Source organism: Aptenodytes forsteri, unplaced genomic scaffold (assembly GCF_000699145.1).
Source record: "Aptenodytes forsteri isolate BGI_AS27 unplaced genomic scaffold, ASM69914v1 Scaffold126, whole genome shotgun sequence".
Classification (NCBI taxonomy): Eukaryota; Metazoa; Chordata; class Aves; order Sphenisciformes; family Spheniscidae; genus Aptenodytes; species Aptenodytes forsteri.
In genome coordinates, this window is record NW_008794599.1 from 1,867,644 (window position 1) to 1,893,223 (window position 25,580).

A 25,580-nucleotide genomic window follows, 5' to 3' on the forward strand; every position below is an offset into this window, starting at 1 on the left:
TAGAGAGCGAAGGTCTCCCCTCAGCCTCCTTTTCTCCAGGCTAAACAACCCCAGCTCCCTCTGCCGCTCCTCATCAGACTTGTTCTCCAGACCCCTCACCCGCCTCGTTGCCCTGCTCTGGACTCGCTCCAGCCCCTCGATGTCCTCAAATGGACATCCACAAATCAAGTACTGTTAGCAAACTACTGTGGAGGGCTGGGAATGCTTTTGGTCTGCATTTAGACTCTCAGCTTCGGGGCTAGGAAGCACTTTCTAATGGTTTGTAGCACGTAGTGATCACCAAGAGCATCTTCTGGTCACTGCTATTTGCTTAACACACATGTAAGATGAGCCCGGAGCCTTGAGTGTCACAGACCCCGTAGGGAAGATGAGCAATGCGTCAGCGATGCCTTAACCCAAGGGATCTCATTCCTCGGGGGGGGGGACACTTGTGCTGAGTCTTAACATCAGCCAAACATTATTTGCAGATACATGGCTCAGAGCAATCCTCAGGGGCTGCTCAGTATCTGCCTCTCCAGCCCAGCAGCTGGGTGGCCCTCCCCCACCAGTGAGCATTTGGGGTTGAATCTCTTAACATTGTCCCAAGAAGAGAAGGTTTGTTACACAAACCCAGCAGCAAGGAGGTACCAGCCACAACAACAACAACAAAAAGCAGTCAGCCTTAATTAGGAAGAAGTACTGGTGGCTGGAGGGCTTTTTGCTTTCTCCACTTCCAGGAGCTGATGTCTGCCTGGAGGATCCTGTTATCTCAATAAATATTGGTAATAATTGAGGCTCTGTCTGCTTGCCACAACACTGTCCAGCTGACCAGCTGCCCGGAGCATTTAGAGACATCTATGTTATTTCTTAGCCAAAGCTGCAGTGTTAGCCTGGGGTATTAGTTCAGCGCTGAATAATTCTGCATGGTCTCATTGATTAATCATACAGTTAAGTCTTGCAGGGCGGGACTGTGTGCAGGAAAGCCTCTAACTAACCAACTAATTGAAGAAGTTGCCGAATGCACAGCCCAAGACCAACACAAATTTACTTGTATTTCTTTATGCTGATGTGCTGTAAAATGTGCTTTTCCCAAAGCGCTCCAAAGGGCAAGGAGCAGAGACCCCAAGCTGTCCTTACTCATCCAAGCAGCCCACAGCTATGGAGAACAGATTAATGCCTGTCCAAGGCTGGTTTAAAAATATTCAGCAAGCCCTGTGTTTTGACAGAAAAACAGGGTTCTGGTGGGGAGAGGCTTGTCATTGTTTCTTTGGAAAGTTTTGACTGCAGTGAAGAAAAGAACAGTTCTCCAGCTGAGGTCCTGAGTGCACTGTGAGGAACAGGGGACCTTCTGCTGGGGCGTTTCACCTCCCGCCCCAGAAGGTCTCAGTGCAATGTCTGTTTGGGGATGATCTGTCTGGACTCCCAGCCCATAAGCAGCTGCATGTCATTCATCTCTCCGGCTTGTTCTTACTCTGGTGGGCTTGAGCCATCATGGATCCCTTCTCCTTCATTCTTTTTGAACTTTGCAGGCACGTAAAGGTTAACCCCATTTTCTTTGCTGTCAGGAATAACACACACACCCCCCAACCCCAAACAACTCTTCCTATTTATATCCCTGTATTAATCAGGAAGGCTAGCACTTCTACATCTACATGATTAAAAATTAGGAAACCGGATTCTGTGGTGGTGCCTTATAATAACCAATCCTGGGAGCACAGTGGATAAATAATGGATCGTGGCTCTGTGCCACTGTCTTATCGCTTTCCCTTCTTTCTTCTTCTCCTCTTTTTATCTTTCATACTTTCTTCTCTTCCTCCTCCTCCTCCTCTCCCAGGCTGGAGTTTGAGTTTGGGGAAGGAATACATCCATCCTTCATTTGCAGAAGTTAGAGCTGTTGAGAGGCATTGCCGATTCCTATTCATCAGACCCTCTCCTCCCCAACCAGATCCCCTGGTTAGTGAGCCTGGAGACCATCAATAACTCATTTTTTATCTTTCATTCTTTCTTCTCTTCCTCCTCCTCCTCCTCTCCCAGGCTGGAGTTTGAGTTTGGGGAAGGAATACATCCATCCTTCATTTGCAGAAGTTAGAGCTGTTGAGAGGCATTGCTGATTCCTATTCATCAGACCCTCTCCTCCCCAACCAGATCCCCTGGTTAGTGAGCCTGGAGACCATCAATAACTCATGGCTACATGAATAACTAACTGGGGGATGATAACCACTTACTTGGGAAGACTTAATCAGGACCTCCTCTCTCTCCTTCTCTTCTTCTCATGTCCTTAAGCAGCTCCTCGAGTCTTGCTGCTAATCCAGTAGAGGGGAAAAAGGAGCAGAACAGTAGGTTAGAAAGCAAGGTTTTCTGGCACAGGGAAGACAAGTGGTTCCATGCATGAGGTTGTTCCCTGTCCCATATCCCCTGGGATTCATGGGCAGCTAAGAGACAGGCTGGACTGCTTTGAGGGGGTGATGTTAAGCCAGTGACTGAAGAAATAAAAAAAGAAGCCTTCAAATGTCAGCCAGTGGGACAGGACATCAGTCAGGAATATTAAACAACCCACCGTAAAAGTCCCTTCCATTTAATACCGAGATGCTCTTCAGAGAAAAGCTTGTGGGTTGGTTTTTTTCCCCTGCTCCACAAGATGAATTTCCAATATTTTACAAGCTGAGGTCAAATTCAATTAATAGCTTCAGTGAGGGGAAAAACACTATTGAAAAATATCATGTTTTTTTAAAAACAGTATAACTCATCCAATGAAGGGGTTGTTTTTTTAAAAAGTGGAAAGAAATACTTCCTTAATAGTTAAGTAGCATCAGAATTAAGCAGAATTTTCCACATTTTCATATTCAGGGGCTGACACATTTCAACTAACCCAAACCACAGATCTTCACATTTTTCTTCCACTCTTGTAGCCTGAAAAAAATGTACATTTTGGATCAACGCAGAAAAGCTTTCCCCCCCCCCAGTCCCTGGGTTCCACCCACTGAGCTGAAAAATCACATTACTCACAGCATTTGGCAGATGTGTATGTGACCAGCCTTGTGTGCAACCAGCACATCTGCCTTGCCTACAAATCCTGTGCCGATGCAGGCAGCCACCTCTGAATTGTCAGGGAACATAATCCCTTTCCATCTCCTGAATTCAGCCCAGCACTAGAGGAGCCAGCGAGGAGTTTTTAAATATTTCTCGGCCAGCTAAAACACCAAGGCAGCTCAGGAGCAGAAGCAGAGACGTACTTGGGTATTTCAGAGCCCAACTTCAACATTCACTTTGCATGGCTCAGCCTGGTGCTAGCCAGCTCAGGGAGGGGGAAAACAGCCCTGACTTGTAACAAAAGCAGCTCCACTTTGATGGAAAATTGGCAGGTTTCCCCCAGCTGCATCCCCTCAGTGAGGAGGCTGAAGGGTAGGAGGCTTTCACCACCTGCTCCTGAGCTGGGTGTGAAGCAGCAATTTCTTCCTACACCCTTTGCTAGCATGAGCTCTTCTGCTTGGGCAAGAGGGGCTGCAACAGGGATGCCCTTCCACTGTGTCCTCCACGCTTCTGCTGGCTTCCCAATGCTGCGTGGGCCCCAGGACCTCCTGAAACAGGCCATGAGGTGGCTGGGCAACATGTCTATCTGTAGCAAGACCTGCATCTGGTTGCCCAAAGGATCTGGTTGGGAAGAGCTAGACTGACAGCTGTACAGACCTCTCCATCTTCAGAGCAGGTCTTGGCTAGACCGAACCCAATCTGGGTAGCAGAGATGAAAGGTCGTCTCTGCAGGATGAAAGGGAAGCCACTCTCTCCAGCTGAATTTCCCATCTCTTACCATGCTGGGGGTGTTTAGAGATGCCAGGCTTCAAGAGCTAGTCACAAAAGATGAGACCATGCTCAGGTGCCCCTCATCTCCTGCTTCCCTATTTCCATCCCTCCTTGTCTCTGGTATGAAGTGCTTCCCAACACAAGAAACAAAGATGCCCAGGGGCTGTGTGATACCAGCAAAGCCACATCCTGTAATGAGGATGCAGCCTCACACAGGCTGTCAGGCTGCGGTGGTTTCAAAGGAAGGTTGAAATCTTAAAGGTCTCCTTGACATCCCCGGCAAAATCTGCTTTCACAGAGGGAGATGCTTAAAAGACTCACTGCGGTGAGAGGGAGTCTGGCCGAACGAGAGGAATTTCACAACCTTTTGTGCGGCAAGACAGCAGCACGGATGATGAGCAAAAGTGACAGGGAAATCAAAGCAGGGCAAGGGAGTGCTCAGGGGTTCCTCCATCCCTCTGTGATGGAGGGCTGGCAAGGGAGCCCTCTTCAAAACAGGCGGTCGGGAAACCACACTCCTGATGCCCATAAGCTGTTCACCCCTGAGTGCAGTAGGTAACAGTCCAAACCCAGCTCCCCTGCCCTTCTCCTCCAAATCATGCTCACCTACCTTCCAGTTTGCAGTCAGAGGAACAGGGGTCAGACCAAAGCCCCTCCGAGCCCCGTATCCTGTGTCCAGCAGCAGCCAGTTACAGTTGCCTGGGGAGGGATAGAAGAATAGGGCCAGCAAGCAGAGGTATTTCTTTCAAATACTCTCCCATCCTCCCACAGTTTGCAGCTCAGGGACATCCCAGGCCAGAGGTGTTTCTGAGTATTTAGTAGCCCTTGGTGGATTTCTCTGCCACAGGCTTGATCCTTCATGTTACTGCAAAGCTCAGGCAGCCACCTGGCCCGTGTCCCCTCTAAAACTTCAGCCAGTTTCTGCCACCGTAGTTCAAATCTGAGGCACAGCTTTCATGTAAGCAGCAAAAGGCAAGCCGGCTATAATATGGTGAGGTGGGGTTGCATGCTCCCACAGCCACATCAAAGCCAGCTGCAGAGGTTTGAGAGGTCACAGTCCAGTCCTGGCAGCCCAGACCCCACAGGTAACTCCAGGAGGGTTGGTTTAATGCTAGCAAATGACATTTGTCAAATTATCTCCTCTGTGCTTTTTCTTTGCAGTTCCTCCAGATGATCCTGTCATTATGGGGGGGCCCATCATCAGCCTGAGAGCAGGAGACCCCCTCAACTTGACCTGCCATGCGGACAATGCCAAGCCAGCAGCCTCCATCATCTGGATGCGGAAAGGAGAAGTCATCAATGGAGCCACCTACTCCAAGGTGAGGCAGGATGGGGCTGGGGACACGCACTGTGCTCTTCCCTTGCTTCAGAAAGGCGTACCAGGCCTGACGCTGCTCTTCACACAGCCCCAAAACATCTAGGGCGGTGCCTTCAGCTCTGCAGAGCTGAGACTCTCACCCTACATCACCCCATACAACCTTCCCGATGGAGAGGCTGGGAGGAAAACAGTCAGGAGGATGCAAGTGAGAAACCACAAACTGTCACCAAAATGGGCTCTGCTCTGAATTTGGCTGGCTTTTTGTACCCTCTCACAGCTTATATATAAATTGCCCAGCATGCCCACTTCTCCCCCCAAAAATCCCACCTGGGTGTGGTGTTAATACCGTATAGAGCAACACACAGCCAGCCCTGACCTGGCCTTGGCTGTAGCAGAACCTCTGGATTGAAAGGTGGTTGCAGTGACATATGTCCCCTCCTCCAGCTGCAATTTTCCATGAAGAATTGTCAGGGTTGTTGGCATTTTTTAATTTAAACAGAAAGCTTTTATTGGGTCATAAAGGAAAACATCAAAGAGCAATCAACAGTGTACTCAGAATGGGTACCCACATGTTCTCCTGTTTATAGATGCCTGATGTCTGGTAAGTGCTAAAGATTCAGTAACACTTGACATTTCTAATGAAAATTTCTAAAGAACAAAATATGAGACATAAAATGGGTCAGTTTGCAGCCATTTGTAATGCAAGCAAACTTCAAAGTCAGGAGTCAAAGGCATTCCTCTCAAGCTCTTGAAGATCTTTTAATAAACATTTCACCCTCTGCTACCACTGTGAAGCCTCCACCTAGCCTCGTTCCAGCAACGTCCCGATCTGCTTGGAAAAGCAGAGGATCCAAAACACCCTCCTCTCCTCCTCCCTGTCGCTCTGCAGAGCACATCGATATCTCAGCTGAAGCTGAGCTGCTTCCTTGTGGCTGATGGGTGTGAACAGAGGGGGAAATTGCCCCATCTCCCTGCGTGCGATGCAAGAGGCAGCACTAATTAAAGCCAGAGAGGACTGACCTCTCCCTCTCTCAAATCAAGTGGAACTAATTAAAATCCAGGCCATTGACATGCAGTTGTTTATAACTTACTCTGTTCAACCCAAGCCTTCCTCTCCACTGCAGACTGCTCAGACCTGGCCCTGGGGAGCCAACATTTAAGCCCTTTCCCTTTCAGACCCACAAGTAATGGGTACCAGAGAAGAAAGAATGCCCCTCCTTTATTTTTCTTTAAAATATTTCCAACAACAACAACAAAAAAATCTTCCGAAGCAGAGCTTTCAGGCTGCAGCTCCCTCCCACATGCAGTACATGTGAGATTCCCATGGCATTTTAAGCGGCTGTCAGGGATGGTCCGGAAGGGGAGTCCTGTTCTGCATGGGGGAAGCATCTTCCCCTTTTCCTGGGGTCAGAGGGATAGTGTTGACTGATCTGGTGATGTTGAACCTCAGTTTCTCCTGACTTATTGGAGATTTTCATGAGGCCCTTCTACAAATGCTTACCTGCCATGAGCAGGGAAAAGCGATGCTCCAGGGCCGGGCATGCACAGGGGTGGTCAGCCAGCACCAGCTGCGTCAGACCTTGTCACCTCAAGCACCACAGTCCCCACACATGCACGAGAAACCCTAACGTGACCATTTTTGTAACTGCCTTAACCTTGTGAAACATTAAAAAAGAAAAACACCCTTCAGATAAACTAATGGCCAATTTTAGCCATTTTTTGAATGGGAGGTTTTGGGGTCTGAGAAACCTTTCCCTTTTGAGGTTCCCTTTAAAATCAGTCCTCAGTGTTCCTCTTTCTGCTTTTTCAATAAAACAAAAACCCAACTCAGATTTCATTTGATCCAGTCAACCAAGAAGAAACACTGTTCAGGTTACTGATTGCCTGAAACCATTTATACTGAGTGATAATTTCTTTGTTTCTCTGAATTTCCAATCCACCCACTGATTAATATGCAGCCCCCCTGCAATCGCAGCCAGGCAGTACAGCATAGCCATAGCTGACTGAAAACCCCCATACTTACCCTGATCCCTATCGAAAGGGACAGGGAATGGTCCCTATAGCCACAGGGGATATTAGAGGACCCTGCAGGGTTTGGAGGCTAACCCAGAGTTCAGGGGCACTGTAGGGGCAGAAAGGTCCTGCACAGGCTTAGGGTTCACCGATGTGGTGAACCACATCGGTGGTTCAGCACCAAAAGTGGGGCTGTTCCACAAACAAAGGGCACGCAGGGTGACAATAAAGCAAGCACAGGGCAGCATCCTTACCGCCAAGGGCACAGCACCAGCACAGGAGGAGCAGAGCAGGCTTGGTGGTCATAGCAGGGTCAACCAACAGCGCAGCAATCCCCAGAAAGTCAATAGTGATGAGACAGCTCTGAAGTCAAGCCAGAAAATCCAACCCATGTCAGCATACCTAAAGGAGAGCCTGAGCTAGAGCTAGAGCTTAAATACAGCTCCTGGGCCAAAGGGTGAAGAGCTCTTGGGTAGAGGCCCCAGATGAGGTTCGTCAGGGAAATGAAGGACCGTTGGTGCACTCAGGCCCTGAGGATCACGTACTAACAGGTCTTGGTCCTGCTTCTCCCCAGCTGCTGGGCTGATTGTGATGACAATTTCTCAGCACCGTTCCTTGTCTAGTGTGCCTGAGAGGCACAAACCTGTATGCGTGAACGCTGTGTCACGACGAACCCAGGTAGTGAAAGCATTAGTCTTGCTGCCATATGTTTATAATTCAATAAAGCACTTGTCTTACATTGTGAGGAGGAAACTTGAAGGATACAGACTTAGAGAGAAAAACTGCCTGGCAGGGTCCAAAATACATAGTTATGGGATGGGTGTATCCGTGGGCATTTACCACTATTATCAACGGCTGGGAAAAGCTGTCTTTCTGGCATTTCTGGTCCCCGGAGGATGTTGATAAATCGGAGAGAGGTCAGAGGAAAGCCCAGATAATGATTAAAAGATTGAAAACCATGCAACGTCGTGAAAGCCTCCGAGGGCCCGATCAGTTTAGTTTACCAAAGACAGGGCTACAGGGTGACGTGACCATGGTCTGTAAGAACTTGCAGGAGGATTAGGAGTTTGATAAGGCAGGGATCCCGGGGCTCGCCGATAAAGGCATGGCAGGGCACCACGGCTGGAAGTCAGTCAGGTAAGTCCGGGGAAGAAACAAGGTGCCAAGGCTGAGCAGGTAGAGCTGGTTAACCACTGCTGTACCAGGCTTGAGGTTTTGCATCTCCGGCATCCTCAGGTCCCCATCACAGTGATCACCAAGTGAGGGCAGGTTCAAGAAGCCAGTTGCCCTGTCTGTCCCTTGGCTCCCTCTTTCCTGGGACGGTGGGTGACATATCTCGCTGGAGCTGTGATTCCCCCGGTCTAGGCACAGCAGGGCTGGAGCGAAGCAGATGGGAGTTAAGTGCCCAGTTCCCAGGGAAGTGCAGTGAAATTTGTCTATGCTATTCCCCTAAGGCTTCTTGGCAGATTCCAGCCAGAGAAACTGTTATTGCAGAGAGCGCTGCTTGGCTGAGAAGCTCGTACGAGCGAGGGCTAGCTGTGTGTGTGCAGAGCCTGGCACAACTCTTGGCGAGGGGAAGGGGCCCCTCTCCTGTAGGAAACTGCCTTTTCTCATCTCTGTTTCTCCCCCCACAGACACTCCTCCGTGACGGCAAGAGGGAGAGTATCATAAGCACGCTTTTCGTCGCCCCCTCTGACATTGAGAACGGGGAGAGCATTGTCTGCCGTGCCACCAACAAAGCCATTCCCAGTGGGAAAGAGACCTCCGTCACCATTGATATCCAGCGTGAGTACGCAGCCAGCTGAACTACCTCACACTACTGTGTGATCCCAGCCTCCCTGCTCTCTCCATCGCTGCCCCAGGGCTGCCCACATGGGTCTGACTCCAGTCAGGAGCAGGTTGCTGGGGTTTGGGGGTTTCCCTTTACTGGGATTTACTGGTACGTCGATACGTGAAGTCAGAGACAAGAGAGCTCATCTCCCCTGAGCTCCCTGGGGCACCAGAGGGACACGAACACCCACGGGGACAGGCTGCTTCCCAGCTTTTGCATCTTGTATCCATGGTTTTGAGCAAAAGCAGCACCAGCTGCCATGCTCTGGGTGGTCGGTGGGCATTGCACGTGGACAGACTGTGTGCCCTGATCCAGGCCTCTGGGGTCTCTGGAGCAGGGATGTATCCCAAATGTCTTTGGCTGAGAAAGCAGCATCTCTGGACCCGGCCAGTAGCAGAGATAAGGCCCATTAAGGTTTCTGGTACAAAAACGCATGTTTCCAGTCTTACAAGCTGTTCAACGGTAAGTTATTTGTATTGTTCGCCACTGAGATAGCATGTTAGACACCTAATCGGTGGCAAGTCTCCCTCCTGTGAAATATAGCTAGTGTCAATCACCATCTGATAGGGACAGGTGTGTGTCAAGAGCCATATCATTTACCCTTTACTGTAAATCCATGAAGCAAAGTCTTCCTTCCTCAAAAATTCACGTTTCACAGATCTCTTCCCTCCTCCTCTGCAATAGCTGTTGCTCTTGGGTTCATCCCGACCTCCCTCCAGCCGGGCTTCATTTGCACACACAATTCCTGCAGCTGTATTTACCAACAATTTGCAAATGCAGGGTGTTCAATATTAGCATGCCAGCTGCTTTCCAGAGTCCAATTAAAACTGGCTGAACAAACTCAAGCACAGCAGAAAATTCACCATTTAAGACTTCCAGCTTTTGCTGCCGGAAGATTAACAGGCTCTTGGGTCGCTGGATAGCGTGTCCTGACAGAACCGGCCAGATAAAATGAAATAATAGCATGGGTTATTTCACAGCCAGCAAACACTTACAATAGCTGGAGACGCACACGCGTTCTCACAAACAACGCAAAGCCGGAGACATCATTACACTGTGCTGTACAGTGCGGGGCAGGAGACGTGAGCTGAATCCCTGAACCTGATGGAATCTGCTTTGAAAAGAGAAAGACCCAATAAAGAACACCAATTTCCACTCCGAGCCTTAAATACGCCACGCTGTGAAAGTAATAATAATAGTAATATCCTATCCAGCTATTAAAAGTATGTTGTTCTTAACGGGTTCTAATGAGGATATCAATTTCCCAGTGCTGGATGGGTGATGGAGGGATAGAAAAATACGAAGATGGATTAACCAGCCTGCGGTGGGGTGGATTTTGTCCCCGATGCAAGAGCCTGCCGTAGCTGCTGCCCAGTCCATTAGGTTTCACTCCCAACCTGGTAGGCAATGGGCTGCTTTCACTTTGTGAAGAGCTAAAAGTACTTTTCGTAAACAAAAATTATCTGGGCCACTCGTTTCTCCTGGGGAACTGTCCTGGGCAAGGCTGGCTGCAGAGGCAAGGTAGGCGGCATACCCTTCTGCACCACCCCAGCGATGAAAGGAGGTCCTTCCTCTGGGTCTTCTTCCAACAGCTAGCAGAGAAGCAGCACCTTGGGGGGAAAAAAGAAGGGGTTTCTGCAAGGATAAGGAGGTAGGCAGCAGGTTTTGGCTGGTGAGCTTTCCCCAGCCCGGCACAACCTGCTGCATTTCATCCCGGAGCCTGCACATCTCTGCCTCCACTGTTCACACCGTAGCAAACGTTGCCCAGCTGCAGGGTTCGAAAGACACGGCCTTGCAAAATAATCCCAGGGAACCAAAAATAATCCCTCCCAGGAAGCAGCAGCCTGGTAGATCACTCCTCCTGCTTTTGTTTTCTTTTGCAACTCAAAAGAGCATGAAAAATGCTCACGCTCAGCGAAGAAACGCCAGGGTGGGCGTTATTTCCTACCCAGGGTACATGTGCGTGGTGGGAGAGAATATCCTCTTTCAGCTGACGCAAAGTTGAAGTTTGTCTCCCATCGATCTCATGCAGGCACTGCCTGACCATCTGAGCAGCAATGAAATAGCTGAGTCATAAAACCTTCCCCTTCCAAAAAAAAAAAAAAAAAGGGAGGGGAAAAAAAAGGAACTGAAAAAAAAAACCAACCCAGAGCAGGGTCTGCTCCCCTTCCAAAAAAAAAAGAAAAAGGGGGGGAGGGAAAAAAAAAGGAACTGAAGAAAAAAAAAAACCAACCCAGAGCAGGGTCTGTAATGGAAACACTAAGCGACTCCAGCTGGAACATCTGTTCAATGTGATTTCCGTTCCACCAGCCACATCAAAGTCAGCATCCTGTGAGTTATGAGCTGAACATCACAAGTGGGATTAAAATCATGTTTAATAGTTTGATATGCCATAAACTATTTATACTGCCAGAGCCCAGTGGCTCTATGGAAATGCACATCCAGTGTGCCGGGATGGGGAGGAGCAGGGTTATTGCTTATCCAAAGCCATTTGCTCCAAGCCTCTGCACACACAGGTGCAGCTGCTCATTTCTACACCTTTTTTTTTTTCATGGCAAGAAGGGATTTGACTGCATCTGTATTTTTTGCAGGAGGTGGGAGTAGGAGAAGGAAAGCGGAGGGTCTGTGGACCAGGGTGATGAGCAAAATGAGGGCCACATCACTGTGTTGGAGGGTCTCCTGCTGTGTTTATCCTTGTAGCGTTGGAGTGTTTGATTCCCTTTTGTGCTTCCCACTGGGGAGTGTGAAAGCCCGGAGCTGAAGAGGCATCTCAGTCTGCTTCCAGCTCCTCATTCCTCCTCATTTGGCCCACAGGCTGCTTTTGGATTCAGGGTAGAGGTTTGGAAGGGCTTGTCTGGGCTTCCGGAGGGGAGGGGAGCACGGAGAGGGATCTGCACCTGGCAGTGCGAGAGCCAGCACGGTGCCTGCAGCCCGTGGAACTCAGCCCGTGACCCCAGCAATCATTTCCCAGGTGCTAATTTAAAATAGTGGGAGCTGAGGGCTTTGCTCAGCTGCCTCACTGACTGCACGGCTGGTGAGGAGCGATGCTGGTCCCCCGGTACAAGCGTGCTCGCGGGGATACGTGGTACCTGGGCGTGCGAACATTTGCATGCACGCTTTCCTCCCGGCCGCCTGTAGGCTGACTCTATCTGATTCCATCATTCAAATTAATTACAAGAAGCCAGGCAGGAATTATAATTGTAACCGAGTGGAATTACATTCTGATGAGTTACAATTTGTGTTACTTTTTTTTTTTTTCTTTAAAATAGCCCAAAACACACTCGCGCACACAAACCCATGCTATCCACGGCACCTGCTGCCTCGCGGGGAAGCTACCACGATATTAGAAAGCCCAATCCCATTTTTGAAAGGCAAGATCAAAGAGTTTAATTCATTTCCTTTGCTCTTTTTTTTTTTCCTTTTCTTTTTAATCTCCTTTTTTTTTTCATTTTGAGTGCAGGAGGGAGCTGGGCTCATTTTAATACAAAGAGGCTCCTCTGTAAATCGTAGGCACAGCTACTAAACCATCAAACAATGGGGAAGCTACTAAAGAGAAGTGTGATTCATACTTAACAAAGGAAGGTGATTAGCTGTTGTTTTATAACAATAGGGAAGTGTCAGGATGCCTGCAAATGACTTAGGAGCCCACTATATATCTCTGGGCTGTTATGTTAGGGAAGCTCATTTATATTCCCAACTGCGCCCATCTTTATTGTCATTTGAATTGCACATTTTAAAATGAGATTAGGGTAAATTGAAAATACCTATAATTTCCCCGTCATAATTTCCCATCAAGAAGGCAGGTGGCTTTGCTCGCAACAAAGCGAGGCTCTGGCTGGGTAAATACCACGGGGCCTAATGAGGTGGGGACGCAGCGGAGGAGGAGGCACTGCAGCACGCCGCCGGCCCACCATCCCGTGGTGCTAAGGCAGGTCCCCTGGGCCAGGGGGTGCCAACCAGCTTCGCTTCCCCCGGGTCAGCAGGGCTGACCCCCGGCCCCATCTGCTTGGGTGTTGAGCGGCAGGGTGGCTGCTCGACTGCAGCCTTTCCCCATGCTCCAGCTGGGAAGGATGTTGCTGAGATATTTAGGAAGAGGAGAGAGGCAGCAGGTAGAGGTGAACACATGGCACATCGTATTTTAGGATGTATTTTTGCATATGCTGCATCAGACTCCAGCAGGACAGCCCCTCAGCCGGCTCGATGAGCTGGCCTCAGCTCCTCTCCGCAGCCCCAATGCAGTCTCCAATGGGACAACTGGTTCTTCAGGCACCTAGAAAACCTCCCCACAAGGCCATTTCTTTCTGCTTTTTCCCTCAAATGAGGTCCCATCCTTAAAACCTAAAGCTGGAGGTCTAACACCCCCTCTCAGACATCATGAAAAATTAAAACAACTCTGGATATTATTATTCCCCATCTAAACATTGCACCCTTTTCTCTTCTCGCCTGCTTTCATCGGTTCTCTCCTAAATTTTGTTTGCCACTAAAGCGTTTAGATGCTTATCATGTAAAAAGGAGAAGAAAAACCGAGCACTGGTCGGAAGAACCAAAAGGCCTGTGACAACAGTAAGGACTTGGCAGAGATGATTAGGCTGATGAAAGAGCAGAAATGCCACTTTCAAGTTAGCAGATAGGCAAAAGATCATCATTACACAGCGAGATATTAAATGGGAGCTTTTCAAAGCAGGCAAGTTTATTTCCTTCAACAGGAATCAGAGCTGGCGTTAACGGTTTTTAAGTGAAATGCTACATGGAGTGGTGTGCGTGGCTCCCCTTTCTGTCTTATTTACTGAAGCCCTCCAAGATGAGAGCAGTGTGCATGACATGAGCCTGGCTTACAAAGCCCTAAACATTATATCACAGCGTCAAGGAGTCTCGGGGCTTCTGCCATGTTTTCTTAGGACCAAATTTTGCTTTCCAGACTCGGAAGCCTGGCAGGCCTCCGATGGCAAGGCAAGGGGATGCTGTGCCACGTCTTCCGGTCGCTCACGGGCTTGTCGCTGTCTCTTTGCAGACCCACCCCTGGTGAACTTGTCCGTGGAGCCGCAGCCGGTCCTCGAGGATAACACTGTCAAGTTCCACTGCTCCGCCAAGGCCAACCCTGCCGTCACCCAGTACAGGTAAGGCAGCTGCCCCGCTCGCTGGCACCGCACATCTCGCTCCAGCCCTCCGCTGAGAGCTTCTCACGTTCCCCACCATGCAAAGTTATTTCCTCCAGGTGACCCAAGAGCGCTCAGCAGCTCTGGCTGCAGTTTCTGGTGGCTATTCCACTTGCTCCCCCGTTTATCATTGCTTGGTGGTTGTTCTAGCTCATCCCCGTGGCCTCTGCTGTCCTCCAGCCGGGGGATGCAATGGCTGGAGCCAGACACAGCCCCTGGTCCCCGCAGAGCAGCAGAGACCTGCTGTGGCGCGGTCCTCTTCCCAGCGTCCCCGCTCCGATGGCTCCCCAGTGCTGCTCTTGCCTTGATGATTTTGTTACATGCTGAGAGGCTCCAATCGCTTCCACGTTAGGCCGTCTGCTACATTTTGCTGCATGCAGCAAGTCCTCGGTCAGAGATTCACTGGCGCTTTGGAGTGGATTAAGAGGCCTGGCACCGAGCTGGCGGAGCCATCTGTTTGGGGACATAATGAGCAAAGCGCGCTGAGTGAAAAGTCTATTATGGGAAAATTCCTTTTTTTTTTTTTTTGCATACTCTTTTATGATTTGAACAATACAACTCCATTGCTGTCTCTGTGTAACCCCTAAGCAACCGCCGTAAGCCTCTCTAACCCCGGCAGCGTGGATTAGAGCTCAGAAGAGGCCGAAGCAGAGGTGCCTGGGCTGGAGACATGGGGGGACATAGGGGATGGCCTCTCCTTGAGTGGGACGTTCTCCTTGAGTGGGTGGGATCGTCGCTGCTAGCCAGGGTCTTCAGTGCCCCTCCACTGGCCACGGTGAGCTCGGAGCAGGGCACGAGCGGTTGAGGGGCTGTTTGGCACTGATGAGGCCATCACAGGGGGAGAATTGCAGGAGGAGAAGATGCATCGCTTGCAACTGCAGTAGGTCTGGGATGAAGGCGGTGCACGGGGCTCCCTGCCTGCACGCCTACGCCGAGGCAGTCCCAAACCTCCCTTGATCAGTTCTCATCAAGATACTGCAGGGATTGATGAGCGGGACTCCAACCACAGCCGTATCCTGCAGCAGTGAGGCTCATTGCTCACCGTGTTGCATTCAGTCGGTCTTGTTCACTGCAGAAGATGTGCAGATGGCTCTGCACCGAGCAAAGTCGCTGCCATGAGCTCTTGGGTATGGGTATGTGGGCTGCTAGCATTAGAAAACACCCATTCTCTCAAAGGTTTCTCGGTCTAAGCAGACAAAAATACGGTTATGGAAAGCAGGGTGGGTTGTCATCACCCTTTGGGAGAAGAGAGCATCGTGCTCAGCCTCCTGGCTCCAGTTCGTGGTCAGGAGGGCCCGTGCCTGAGCCAGCGCGGAGATGTTTCACAGCAACCGGGTACACCCCCGTCCCACCACTGCAGTCAGCCGCTCATCACTCCTGCCTTGAAGTTACGAGCGTGCACACGCAGGCATGCCATCAGTTCTGGTTTTGCAACAGCGTCAGTTGATAATAACAGAGGAGGCACCTCCGGGGACAGGTTACCATGACCTACCTCCTGTTAGACTTGTACGGCTTAATTAGTACAATCGAGTTTGCTGGTAGGACCGATTACTTCCGGCTGGATATCTGCTATCAGCACAACAAAGCAATAATTGCATTCCTAGTTACACAGAAGAGTTATTAATTTGAGAAGCCAATTAATGTCAAAGATACAAATAGCCTTGTTTTCATATTTACAGTTAGGAGGAAAACGAAGCCCATGACAATCTGGGGAAGGATCTGGGAGAACGTCCCACGTGGGTCTTACGCCGTGATTGATTCTGGTACAGTCGAAGGCAAAACAACCACCTTTGGCTGAGGAACCAGACGGTGGCAAGGGCCTGGCAAAATTTCTGCTCCAAAGACGGGGCGTCTAGCCTGATCCTCAGCAATAGGGGCTTTCACATCATCCCTGCACCCCCACCGGGCTGATTCCCTGTGCAGTGGAGCGGCCTTGAAGGCTCCCGTCTGGGCTTTCTCCTTCCTCTTGGGTGTTTCCACCCTCTGGGTACGTGGCTCTCCCTGGCCAAAACAATGCTGGATTGCTTTTCTCCACCAAATAGCAGATGGACCTGCCACGCTTCTCCTGTCTTTGCTGCCGCCTCCTTAGCGCAGGGTTTTTTCTGTCCCCTGTAGCTGCAGATGCCGCCCGCCGCCCTCTTCTTTCCTTCTCGCCCATCCCAAGGCCACGTGTCTTGCCACCCTTCCTGTTGCCTGAGCGCTGGGATTTCTGCTTTGCTGCAAAGTGCTTCATGACTCGTTTCATGGTGGTCTTTACTATCAAAACTAATTGCACTTTTTTTCAGGTTATGCTTTCTCATAAAAGGGATTTTTTTGGGGAAAAAAACGAGGCATGAAAAATACAAGCACTTTGGGTTTCTCATTTCTTAAGTTCCCTTAACATGTTAACATCACACAAGGCTTTTTCCCTACCACTGTGACAAGCAAACAGGATTCAGCAGTGCTCGGCGGGGCTTCCTTCCATTTAATGGCTCTGATTGATGGGGGCGGGGGATTCATTTCCCTTCCAAAAGATCCCAAAGCTCTTCACTAACTACGTAAAGGCAGCAGATGTTTTGGCACCGAAGCTTGGAGTCCTCCAGAGTGGGACATCCGAGCAAGGAGCCCCCTGCGCCTCGCCACTGACTAGGAAAGAAGGTGGGTAAAGGGGTGGGACGTGTAGAGCCCCAGGACTAAGATATCTGGAGGTGTGAAAAGGCAGAACGTGAGCTCAGTGTCATCCCCAGGGCCACTCAGGACTCCATCACTGGTGAAAATGAACTTACTCTGCCTTAAAATCAAACAACAGACACAAAGTGTGATATTTTTTTCTCTCCCCGGGGAGAGAACCACTCTAATGTATCTCCTATGGCTTCCCTCATCCTCAGATAGAGATACCAGATCTTGGTCTTCAGCCGACATTTATTTTTAATACCTCCCAATATGTTTGTCAGTAAACAGCTCTGAACACAAAGGAAAAATGTCTAAACAACATAAATCCCCTTTTCTGGGCATAAATCCACAGCCAGCTCCTCGGGGCCATCCCTGCTTCAAACACACGAGTAAGCTGTCACCTTGCTTGAATTTGCAAGGGGTGATAAGTTTTGCATCGGGTTTGCACCCCGGGTTTTTCTGGCTAGGAAAAGCAAGCGAGGTCGAGCATCTCACCCAAAGGCTTCACCCAAAGATGGTCGGCTAGGAAGCATCCGTGAACCGTGCCGCTCGTTAGCAATAAGTCGCTAAGCCAGTCCTGGGGTTTTAAGCACAGACTCCTCACTCTCTTCGTTAGGGTGGTAAGGGAAAAGAAGCAAAATTCAACAAAATTTCCCAGGAGACAAAAATCTCCTTCTGCCCTCACCCAACCCCCCCATAGAGAATATAGCTTTGATGAAATCAAGGCAGCTGCTTTTTCCTTAAGAGGTTTTCTTCGTGCTCTCTTATATAATACATCACATACGTGTGGGTTTTATTTTTTTGCTGGCATCTCATGGTGTTGGGGGTGGGCTGGGGCGGGGGGGTCCTTTGCTGGAGACATGGTTCCTCTGCTCCTTTCCTTAGCTGAGGACATCTGGCAGCTGAAGCTGGAGCTGAAATCCCAATCCTCCTCCCTCGCTGGCAGCCACGATTCCTTGACGAGGAGCATCTTTTTCCCCAGGGGGGTTTGTTCGCCCGCGATGTCACCTGGGCTGTCACTCGCTTTTGGACACGGGACAGGCCAGTGTCACCAAAAGCAAGCGGGGGGAGTCGGGCAGAGGGCTGGCGAGGCGTCGCAGTGAGGCGTGAGTGGGGGTTTTTTGGCATAGGGATGAATTAACCCCAGCAGCAGGGCTTTTGCTCGTTTGCATGTTTTCCCTCTCACCACATAGAGCAATCTAAGCACAGACATATCCTATGGCCTCTATAGGGTCTCGTACCCCCTCTGGCCTGGGTTTATCCCATCTCCACCTCGGAGCCTGTTCCCTTTGCAGCTGAAGAGCAGCTCAGCCCACCAAAACGCTGCTCCACAGCTCCTCGCTGCTGCCGCCCGTGCAGCATCTTCTGCTCAAGAAAGGCTCAAGGGGGACCTGGGCTGCTTGGCAGCACCTCCATGGATGTGTCCCCATCAGCTTTAGCGCCGTGCACATCGGGCTGAAAGCCCCTGGTGTCCCAACGACGGTGGGGGAAAGCTACCCCTTCCTCTCCCCTTGCCTCGAGCCGCTGCCTGCCTCTGCCAGCTCGTTTGCAGGCAGAGCGTCACGTAGCCATGGTGCCAGGATGGAGGAGCAGCGGCAGCAAACGGCTCCACCAGGCAGCGAGCATATGTGCGGGCAAATTGCACCGCCTCGTCTTCCTCTAATAATGCGCTTCCCACGTGCCTCTGCCTCTCAGTGGACGATTCTGGGATGGGGAGGGGGGAATTTGGGAATTTACTGACTTTCTTTTGCTGCAAGCGAACAGGCAAGAAAGGGAACGCGAGAGAGAGTAATTAGCTGTCGCCGTTGTTCTGCCACCTGTGATGGCGGGTAAAATTAATGGAAAGCAACAGAAGTCGGGGCTACGTGAACCGACTCGCAACCAGGCCTCCTCTCTGCTCACTTCAGATCTCTCTATTTGCCAATCTCCTCTTGGCTTTTGATGTCTGTTGTGTGTCTGTGGGGTGGTTTTTTGCTGTTACTATTTATCACTCGCAGTAAGAAAGAGAATCTTTAAAGTGGCAGAAGAAAATGGGAAAGTTTAATATTGCAAGAGGCAGAGTCGCTCAGCCTTTTGGACTCCTCTGATGATGATTATTTTTGCAGAGTGATGGGGACTTGGTACAGGCAGGGCAATAATAGATATCTCACTCTCGCCCGTTGATACAGTGCTCTCACCCCCAAGGCTAGCAGAGACCTTTGCAAATAATGTTATCTTTGTAGTCACAGAGGTGGGGGGACATTTCGCACCACCCTCCAGCAGTTCTGGGGACCATTGCACTTCCAAAACAGGGTGTGGGACTGACGGACAGACAAACAGACATAAAGGGAAAGAGAGAGCTATCCCTTCCCAGCTGCTGCAAGGCATCTGGCTCTGGCGTTGGGTATGGCAGCTGTGAACAACACATGCAACTCTCCATAATTGTGTAGGACGTGGCAGAAGATGCAGCTGATGCTGCAGCAGAAGCAGAGGTCAGAAGGAGCTGGGAAGCATTTATTTAACAGCCACCCAGGGGATGGTGCTATGCCACTTCTTCCCCATCCTATAGCAGAAGGGGGATTACATTTTGTGTGGTCCAAGCAAGCTCCACCTGCCCCCGTTGGGCTGAAGCCGAAGGCGCTGCCTGCCCAAATATTGGTGAAGACCTTCCTGCATCAGCCAGCTTGGTGAACTACAGCTGCAGGTCAGGGCTTGAACCACACCGCCTTCCTGGATCACAGGGTGCCTGGTCAGGCTGTTCCGGAGCTCGGAGCCAGCCCAGAGCATCCTTCTGTCCTCAGCCCCCCCGTCATCACCGACACACCACGTGGCTCGGCTTGCAACAGGAGCGTTCGTTTGTTTGCTCAGTGGGCTCCGGTCGGTAGAAAAGACCTTGTTTGACCCCTTGAATGCACCTGATGGGAGGCGGTGTCCTCACCTCCCTCTGCCTTTGCGCAGGTGAAAACAAAAAGATGTGACTTGTTGCTGTTGCAAAAGGGCAACAACAGGGAAGAGATCCAGTGCCAGGCCCGTCCCTCCAGCCTGCTCCACAGGGTCCTGGCTCTGGTTGGGATGCAGGGTGGGCATTTCCCACCCAGCCTCAGGGGAGACGTGGATGAAGAGCCCAAGCACCTTCGGCAGATCTGCTGTCTCCAAGTCATGCCCAAGTATGGGTCTACAAGTATTTTGGCTGCTGGGTCTTGGGGGAGAAAGTGGCAGGTTTGCTGGGGTGCGGGTAGATACGGAAAAATTGCACCTGATATGGAGGAGCTCTGAGAAGAGAAGGAGAAAAAACCATACGGATCAGCTGTGCTTTGGCCTGCCTGTCTTACATTGCGCCATCTCAGAGGCATTCGTTCCATGGAGACACATTCTCACATTTTGTTATAACAAACCCAGAGGAGAAGCTCAAACTCCTTAAAGCATTGCTGCTCTTTTTACTTTGGGTCTTGTCTGCACAGTGCTGGGACCTGCTGGCATCTTACCAGACTTATTCATGAAGTGCTTCAGGCTGCCACGGAGAAGTCAAGTTCTCTGAGAGCACGTGCCCCATGTCCTGCTGGAAACAGCACCACTGCGGCTTGGAAGTTTGCTCAGGTGCTTGAACCAGCTCCCTCGTGGCTTGGCATTGCTTTGCTACATGGCAAAGAGCCAGTCAATCAGAGTGCGTGCTGCTGGGTGACATTGGGTGGAAGAGAAGCAAAGCCAGGAGCATTAGAAGACTGGGAGAGCCTTATCAAAGGGACGGGGGACGGAGGAGGGGATGAGCAGATGGCCAGCCCTTGCTTGGCTGGGGTGAACCGTTGCACCTTCACTGCCCCAGTAAACGTGGCTGGCTGGGCCAACTGATTGCTAGAAGCACATCCATCATCAGTCAATCAGTCATGGGCTGAACACATAGATCCAACTTCTCCAAAACAGATCCCCAAGGCAAGAGAGAAGAGACAGGCCCTGCCTTAGGCGTGTGGTTACAGCAGAGGAGGAAGTTCAGAGTGAAGGTCAGCGAGTCATTGAGCTGTGTGTGGTACCCGGGGATTCCCATCCCTAATTCCTCATGCTGACTCCTCAGGGGTCAGACCTGTACGGATGGGGTCCCCTCCTGCCAAAGGGCTGCTTCCAGGGATGCGTCCAAAGCAGGATTCAAGTGATTCAAGTGAAGGGAGTCAACTCCCATGTCCAGGCAGTGAGGACAGCTGGGCTGATAGATGGATGCCTGCTATTTCGGCTGAGCAAGAGGAAGCCACATGCTTCATCTATAGAACCGACGAATTCGGGTCTTGGGGAAAGAAGAGTCTTGGGAATTGTTTCCTGCTGCCAGGACCATTGAGCAGAAGGAGAAATCACCCCAGGCACTGGGAGCAGATGTCTCTCTTCCAGCTAGCTCTCCATAGCAACTTCACTTGGTCAGCTGGGCTTCTGGATGTGCACAACATCTCTGCTCCCGGGTAAAAGGCCAGGGGAAGGCGTATTTGAAGTTTAATGCTCTTCCATGACACCAAAGTTGTCCCTGCCTCTTCCATTTAGCTGCCGCAGAATATGTTCACGGATCCGTAGGCTGTAAAGGCCAGAAGGGATTATTGGATCGTGGGAAGCTGATGCAGATTCAGGGCGTTGCATTTCATTGGCAACTTTTTACAGAGAAGTGGCAAATGATCCATTTAATGGGCACGCCTGGCGCTGCCTGCAGCCAAGCCACAGCAGTGACCGTCTTCCCTATTCTGGCACTATAAGACCTGAATGTATTTTAATACGAAATTCAGATGGCTTTGAAAAATGTCTCCTGGGAGTTGGTGTGTTTGGTACGTCGCTTGCTTTCTTCTGCCCATTCGTGAAAGGCCCAGAATAAAAGGGAACATCCCCCCTGCACCCTGCGTTCCCCAGAGCTTCTGATCACTGAGACCACTACTTAATTGGCACTTTTTTTGTCTCCCCAGCAGTCTCTGCCAAGGAAGGCTGCAATATTAAGCTCTTATTAAACGACAGTCACATCTCTATTAATATTTAAAAGGGACTGTCAAGGGTTTGAAACACACTGCAGAGCAGCCAGCGACTGCAGACAAGGTGTGAAGTCCGTGGGCACATGGGCACATTCCCCCACATCCATCAGGCTCAGTGTCATACTCGCAGGGGAAAAATACCCGGACATCTCCGCTGGGGACTGCAAGGGGACCCGGGGCAGCCCCACACGATCCTGCAGAGCCTCAGGGGTCCCTGCTGACCAGGAGGCTGCGGAGAGACTGGTCCAGGGAGCAGCTCACCAGACGTCTGGTCCAAACAAGAGGCATCTCAGCATCTTCAGGTGGAACGGTCACTCTGGTTTTGCAGCCATTTCTTGGCACGCTTAGGACCTTCTCCCCCCCCGAATCATCCTCCTCCATCAGTCCGGCTTGGGGAAACTGCTCATTTATGCCAATGTGCAGGCTCTGGCCCCCCCACGCTCCCGGTTTTTGCTGCCTTCCTCCCATCTGCTCCCTCCTCCTCCAACGGCCGAGGCTGCCGTCTGTCCAGCGGCAGGACGCTGCGAGTCCATATGCTGTCCCTCGGCAGGGCTGTCACCTCTCCTGCTGCCTCCCGCAGCCAAACTCGGCAAGGGAGGGAAGAGAAGCCGGAGCGGGGAAGGGGCCCGCAGGCGTTTCACAGCAGCCACGGAATAAATCTAATTTATAGACATAGCAAAATGCAGCTAAAGCGGGAGTTGAAATGAATGCAAAGCACACAGAGGTCTCAAGTTATTGGCACTGTAGCATTTTTCCTGACTATCTCTGTTTTCCTGCCCGGGTTTGTCTTTGTAGCTTCCTCCCAGACAACTGGACCTTTGCTCTGAAGTGAAAATGAAAGCTGGGGAAAGAAAAAAATAACAGGAAATGAATTCTTCAGATCTCCTTCGTGATGCATCAGCCCCATCTGCCAGCTCCCTCTGACAGGGCGCGGAGTGTGGCTGGGTGGCAGGCGGAGAGAGAAAGACAGGCTTTTAAAAAAAAAAATAAAGTAAAATAAAAGGTGCAAATACCCCTGCGGCTGGGGAGCGAGGCTGGGCTGCTGGGGGGGCTCCACCAAGGCACACAGCGCCAGGTGAGACTGGGAAGACGGGGTTGGAAGAGCCTCCCTTCGCTCGTGGAGGTGTGAGGACGGGGAGATTTGTCCTCCCGTCCCCTGGCTTGTCAGGGTAATGGGAACAGGCGGGTGGGAGATGTTCAGAGGCAGCTCGAACTAATTAGGAGAGAGCGTAGAGGAGGAGGAGTCTGATGGCTGGAAAAGGAAAAAAAAAAGGGGGGGGAAGGAAAGCGCTTTGTACTCTTGCACCACTCCCTGATGTAGAAACGATTAAAGGTACCAAATTAAATGAGTGATGAAGCAGCCAGCCCAAAATGCTGCGTTGGATGGTGCCTCTCCAAAGGAGGGGGATGGCAGAGGAGTTTTGCTGGCGTGTTTCAGGAGGGCTCACTGAAACATGGGGTGCACCACGGTTGTGGCCATCCCCAGCCAGCCAGGACCACCAGCATCCCGTTGGGCAGGAGTTGGCAACCTCACAAGTCTTCAAGACTTTGCTCGTGCACTGCGGTTTCCCACCGTCGGAGTGAACCTGTCTCCAAAGCCTCTCATTTCCAGCAAACTTTGCACCCAAATCTGGGTGCTAGCAAAGACCTTACAGTTTGCTACCAAGCAAAGCTGCTAACGCTTCTTTTAAACATCCGTAGGGTTCGGAGATATCTGAGGGTTGTGTTTTCCCAGCCTCGTTGGTCACCTCTCCTTCAAGACAGGCTCCTGGTGACTGGGAAGGTGACTGGGAGGGGAGCATCGTTGGCTCTTCTGGCCAGATCTCCTCTCCCTTTGCAAGGAGAGGTGGCAGCTTCTCAAGCCTAATTTAGCAGTCTTTAATCTGAGTTATTCCAAACCACACTTGCCGCTTCCTTCATGCATTCCCGCAGGATGATGGGCTGATTTCACAGAACGAAAAGCCTTAAGCAAATCTTGTCACACAAGAAAATTGATTTTTCAAAACTGACTTTTACAAGATTACTGGTGTTTTTTTCCCCTCATCTTTCTTCAATATCGTTCCCTTCCAGTCTCACGAGGTGGCTTCAGATCTAAGGAAATTAGAGATGCTGTGACTAAATTGAAAATGTAAAAAGGGGGAGAAGGAGAGAAAAAAAGACACCCAGCACTCAGCACCTCCTGTCCTGCTGCCTCTGAAGGATACGGCCACGTGTGCTTGTGCTTGTGAAGTAGCAGAGATGCCTCCTTCACCTCTCCTACTGCCATAACCTCCATGCGACGTCAGGAGAGGGTCTGTCGAAGGGTTATGCCAGCATCTCACAGGGAACGTCCCCTGATGGATGTTCCTTGGTGATCCTAAGCTGGATCACAGGGATTTTTTCTTTCTCTCCCTCAATCCCTCCATTTTATTTTCTGTTTCGGAAGAAAAAGCGTTTCCTCCTGCCACTCGATTGGGAGACATCTCAATGTGTTTTGTTAAAAAAAAAAGAAGAGAGAGGAAGAGTTGCCTTGAAGTCATTTCAGACAGCTTAAAATATGCTAAGCTTTTGTGTTTCTGCGATATAAATAATGAATCCTCTTACAGCTTCTGAGTTGGGAAAGACGTTGATTTAAGAGGCCTTCAGCTCTGTTTGAGGTTTTTTCTGCTTTCATGCCAGAGAGTGGGGAACGTGGCCAGGGACAAGCAAAGTGTGAATGATGAGGCAGGGGATGCGGGAAGGACCTGGGATGGGGGTTGAGCCCACCTCAGCCCTGCAGGTGCTTTGCTAAAGGATTTCGGCTCTCGATTCCCTCTTTGCTCCTTTATTGCAGTTTTCAAGGGCTAGAGGGGGGTTTAAATGGAGGACGAAATTGTTAGCATCCGCTTCTCTCCCTGCCACCGTCTCTGCTCCGGTAAACGTGGTGATTTGGTGATTGTGGTCAGCATCAGTTATTGTTCATTTGACTAATTCCCTAAGCAGCATCCTTGGAAATGTCTCTGCTTAAAAGAGCTGTCAGGATAGCTACAAAATGTAGGCCAACATGCATGGCATGAGTATGAGAAAACCCAGTGGATGCTGGCGTCCCAAAATAAACCCATTGGGTCCCACTCACCCCCCAGGACCATGTGTGCCGGTAATTTCCCCAGTACACATGACTGGTGTCGGACACTGTCGATCAGAGGGCTCATCCTGCCATACGTAGGCTGTTGGCGTGTGGATCCGCTGCTGAGCTTGGGCAAATGTCGCACAGGCTTCCTCAGCTGGGCAGTCAGGCTGGGTTCACTGGGAAACAGCGAATCTAGGGGAAAGCAAAGCTGGCACAAACTGAGCTGGGGCAGTTTCTGGCAGGACAGCCTTTCCTCTGCAAACCTGGATGGCTTTGGTAGCTGTGGCGAGGACGTGCCGTGCATCCTGAGCCACCTCTCCACCTGGCGTGAAGTAGTCCTGGTGTGCCTGTTTGCGGTAGACAGCACCTAGCCTTGCAAAGCCCATCCCAGAAAGACCCAAAAGGGATTCTGGTCTCATCCAGCATCAGATCATGGAGTAACTCTGTTAACTTCAGGTCTTGAAGTTATCCTTGGGTTTCTGTTCCTAAGCAAACTCTCTGGAAGCTGTTGGCAAATATTAAAGCGAAGGAAAAACGCAAGTTGTTGTCTCTGGATTAGAAGGCCATTTGTCTATAAAGCATCAAGCGATGCTTATTGCTCAGCTTACTTTGCTGTTGAAGTGTGTAATTAAGGACTTAATGGTTTTTACTTTTGGAGACTTCTTTTTTTTTTTTAAATGCTGTTTCTTGCTGTTTTATACAGAGGTCGATGGATAATCGCAAAGCTCTTATGGGTCAGTCTGTTGTACCAGTATGCAGCCACGTT

At 50.5% G+C, this 25,580-nt stretch overlaps 1 protein-coding gene across 1 annotated transcript in view; it reads left to right on the forward strand.

Annotated features, from left to right (window-relative positions):
• KIRREL3 (kin of IRRE like 3 (Drosophila)) overlaps window positions 1-25,580 on the forward strand; it is a 147,275-nt gene that overhangs the window by 84,181 nt on the left and 37,514 nt on the right. The window contains exons 5-7 of the mRNA XM_009273008.1: window positions 4,942-5,099; window positions 8,746-8,896; window positions 13,954-14,059. Of these exons, the coding sequence (XP_009271283.1) occupies window positions 4,942-5,099; window positions 8,746-8,896; window positions 13,954-14,059 (415 nt within the window). The remainder of the gene's footprint in view (window positions 1-4,941; window positions 5,100-8,745; window positions 8,897-13,953; window positions 14,060-25,580) is intronic.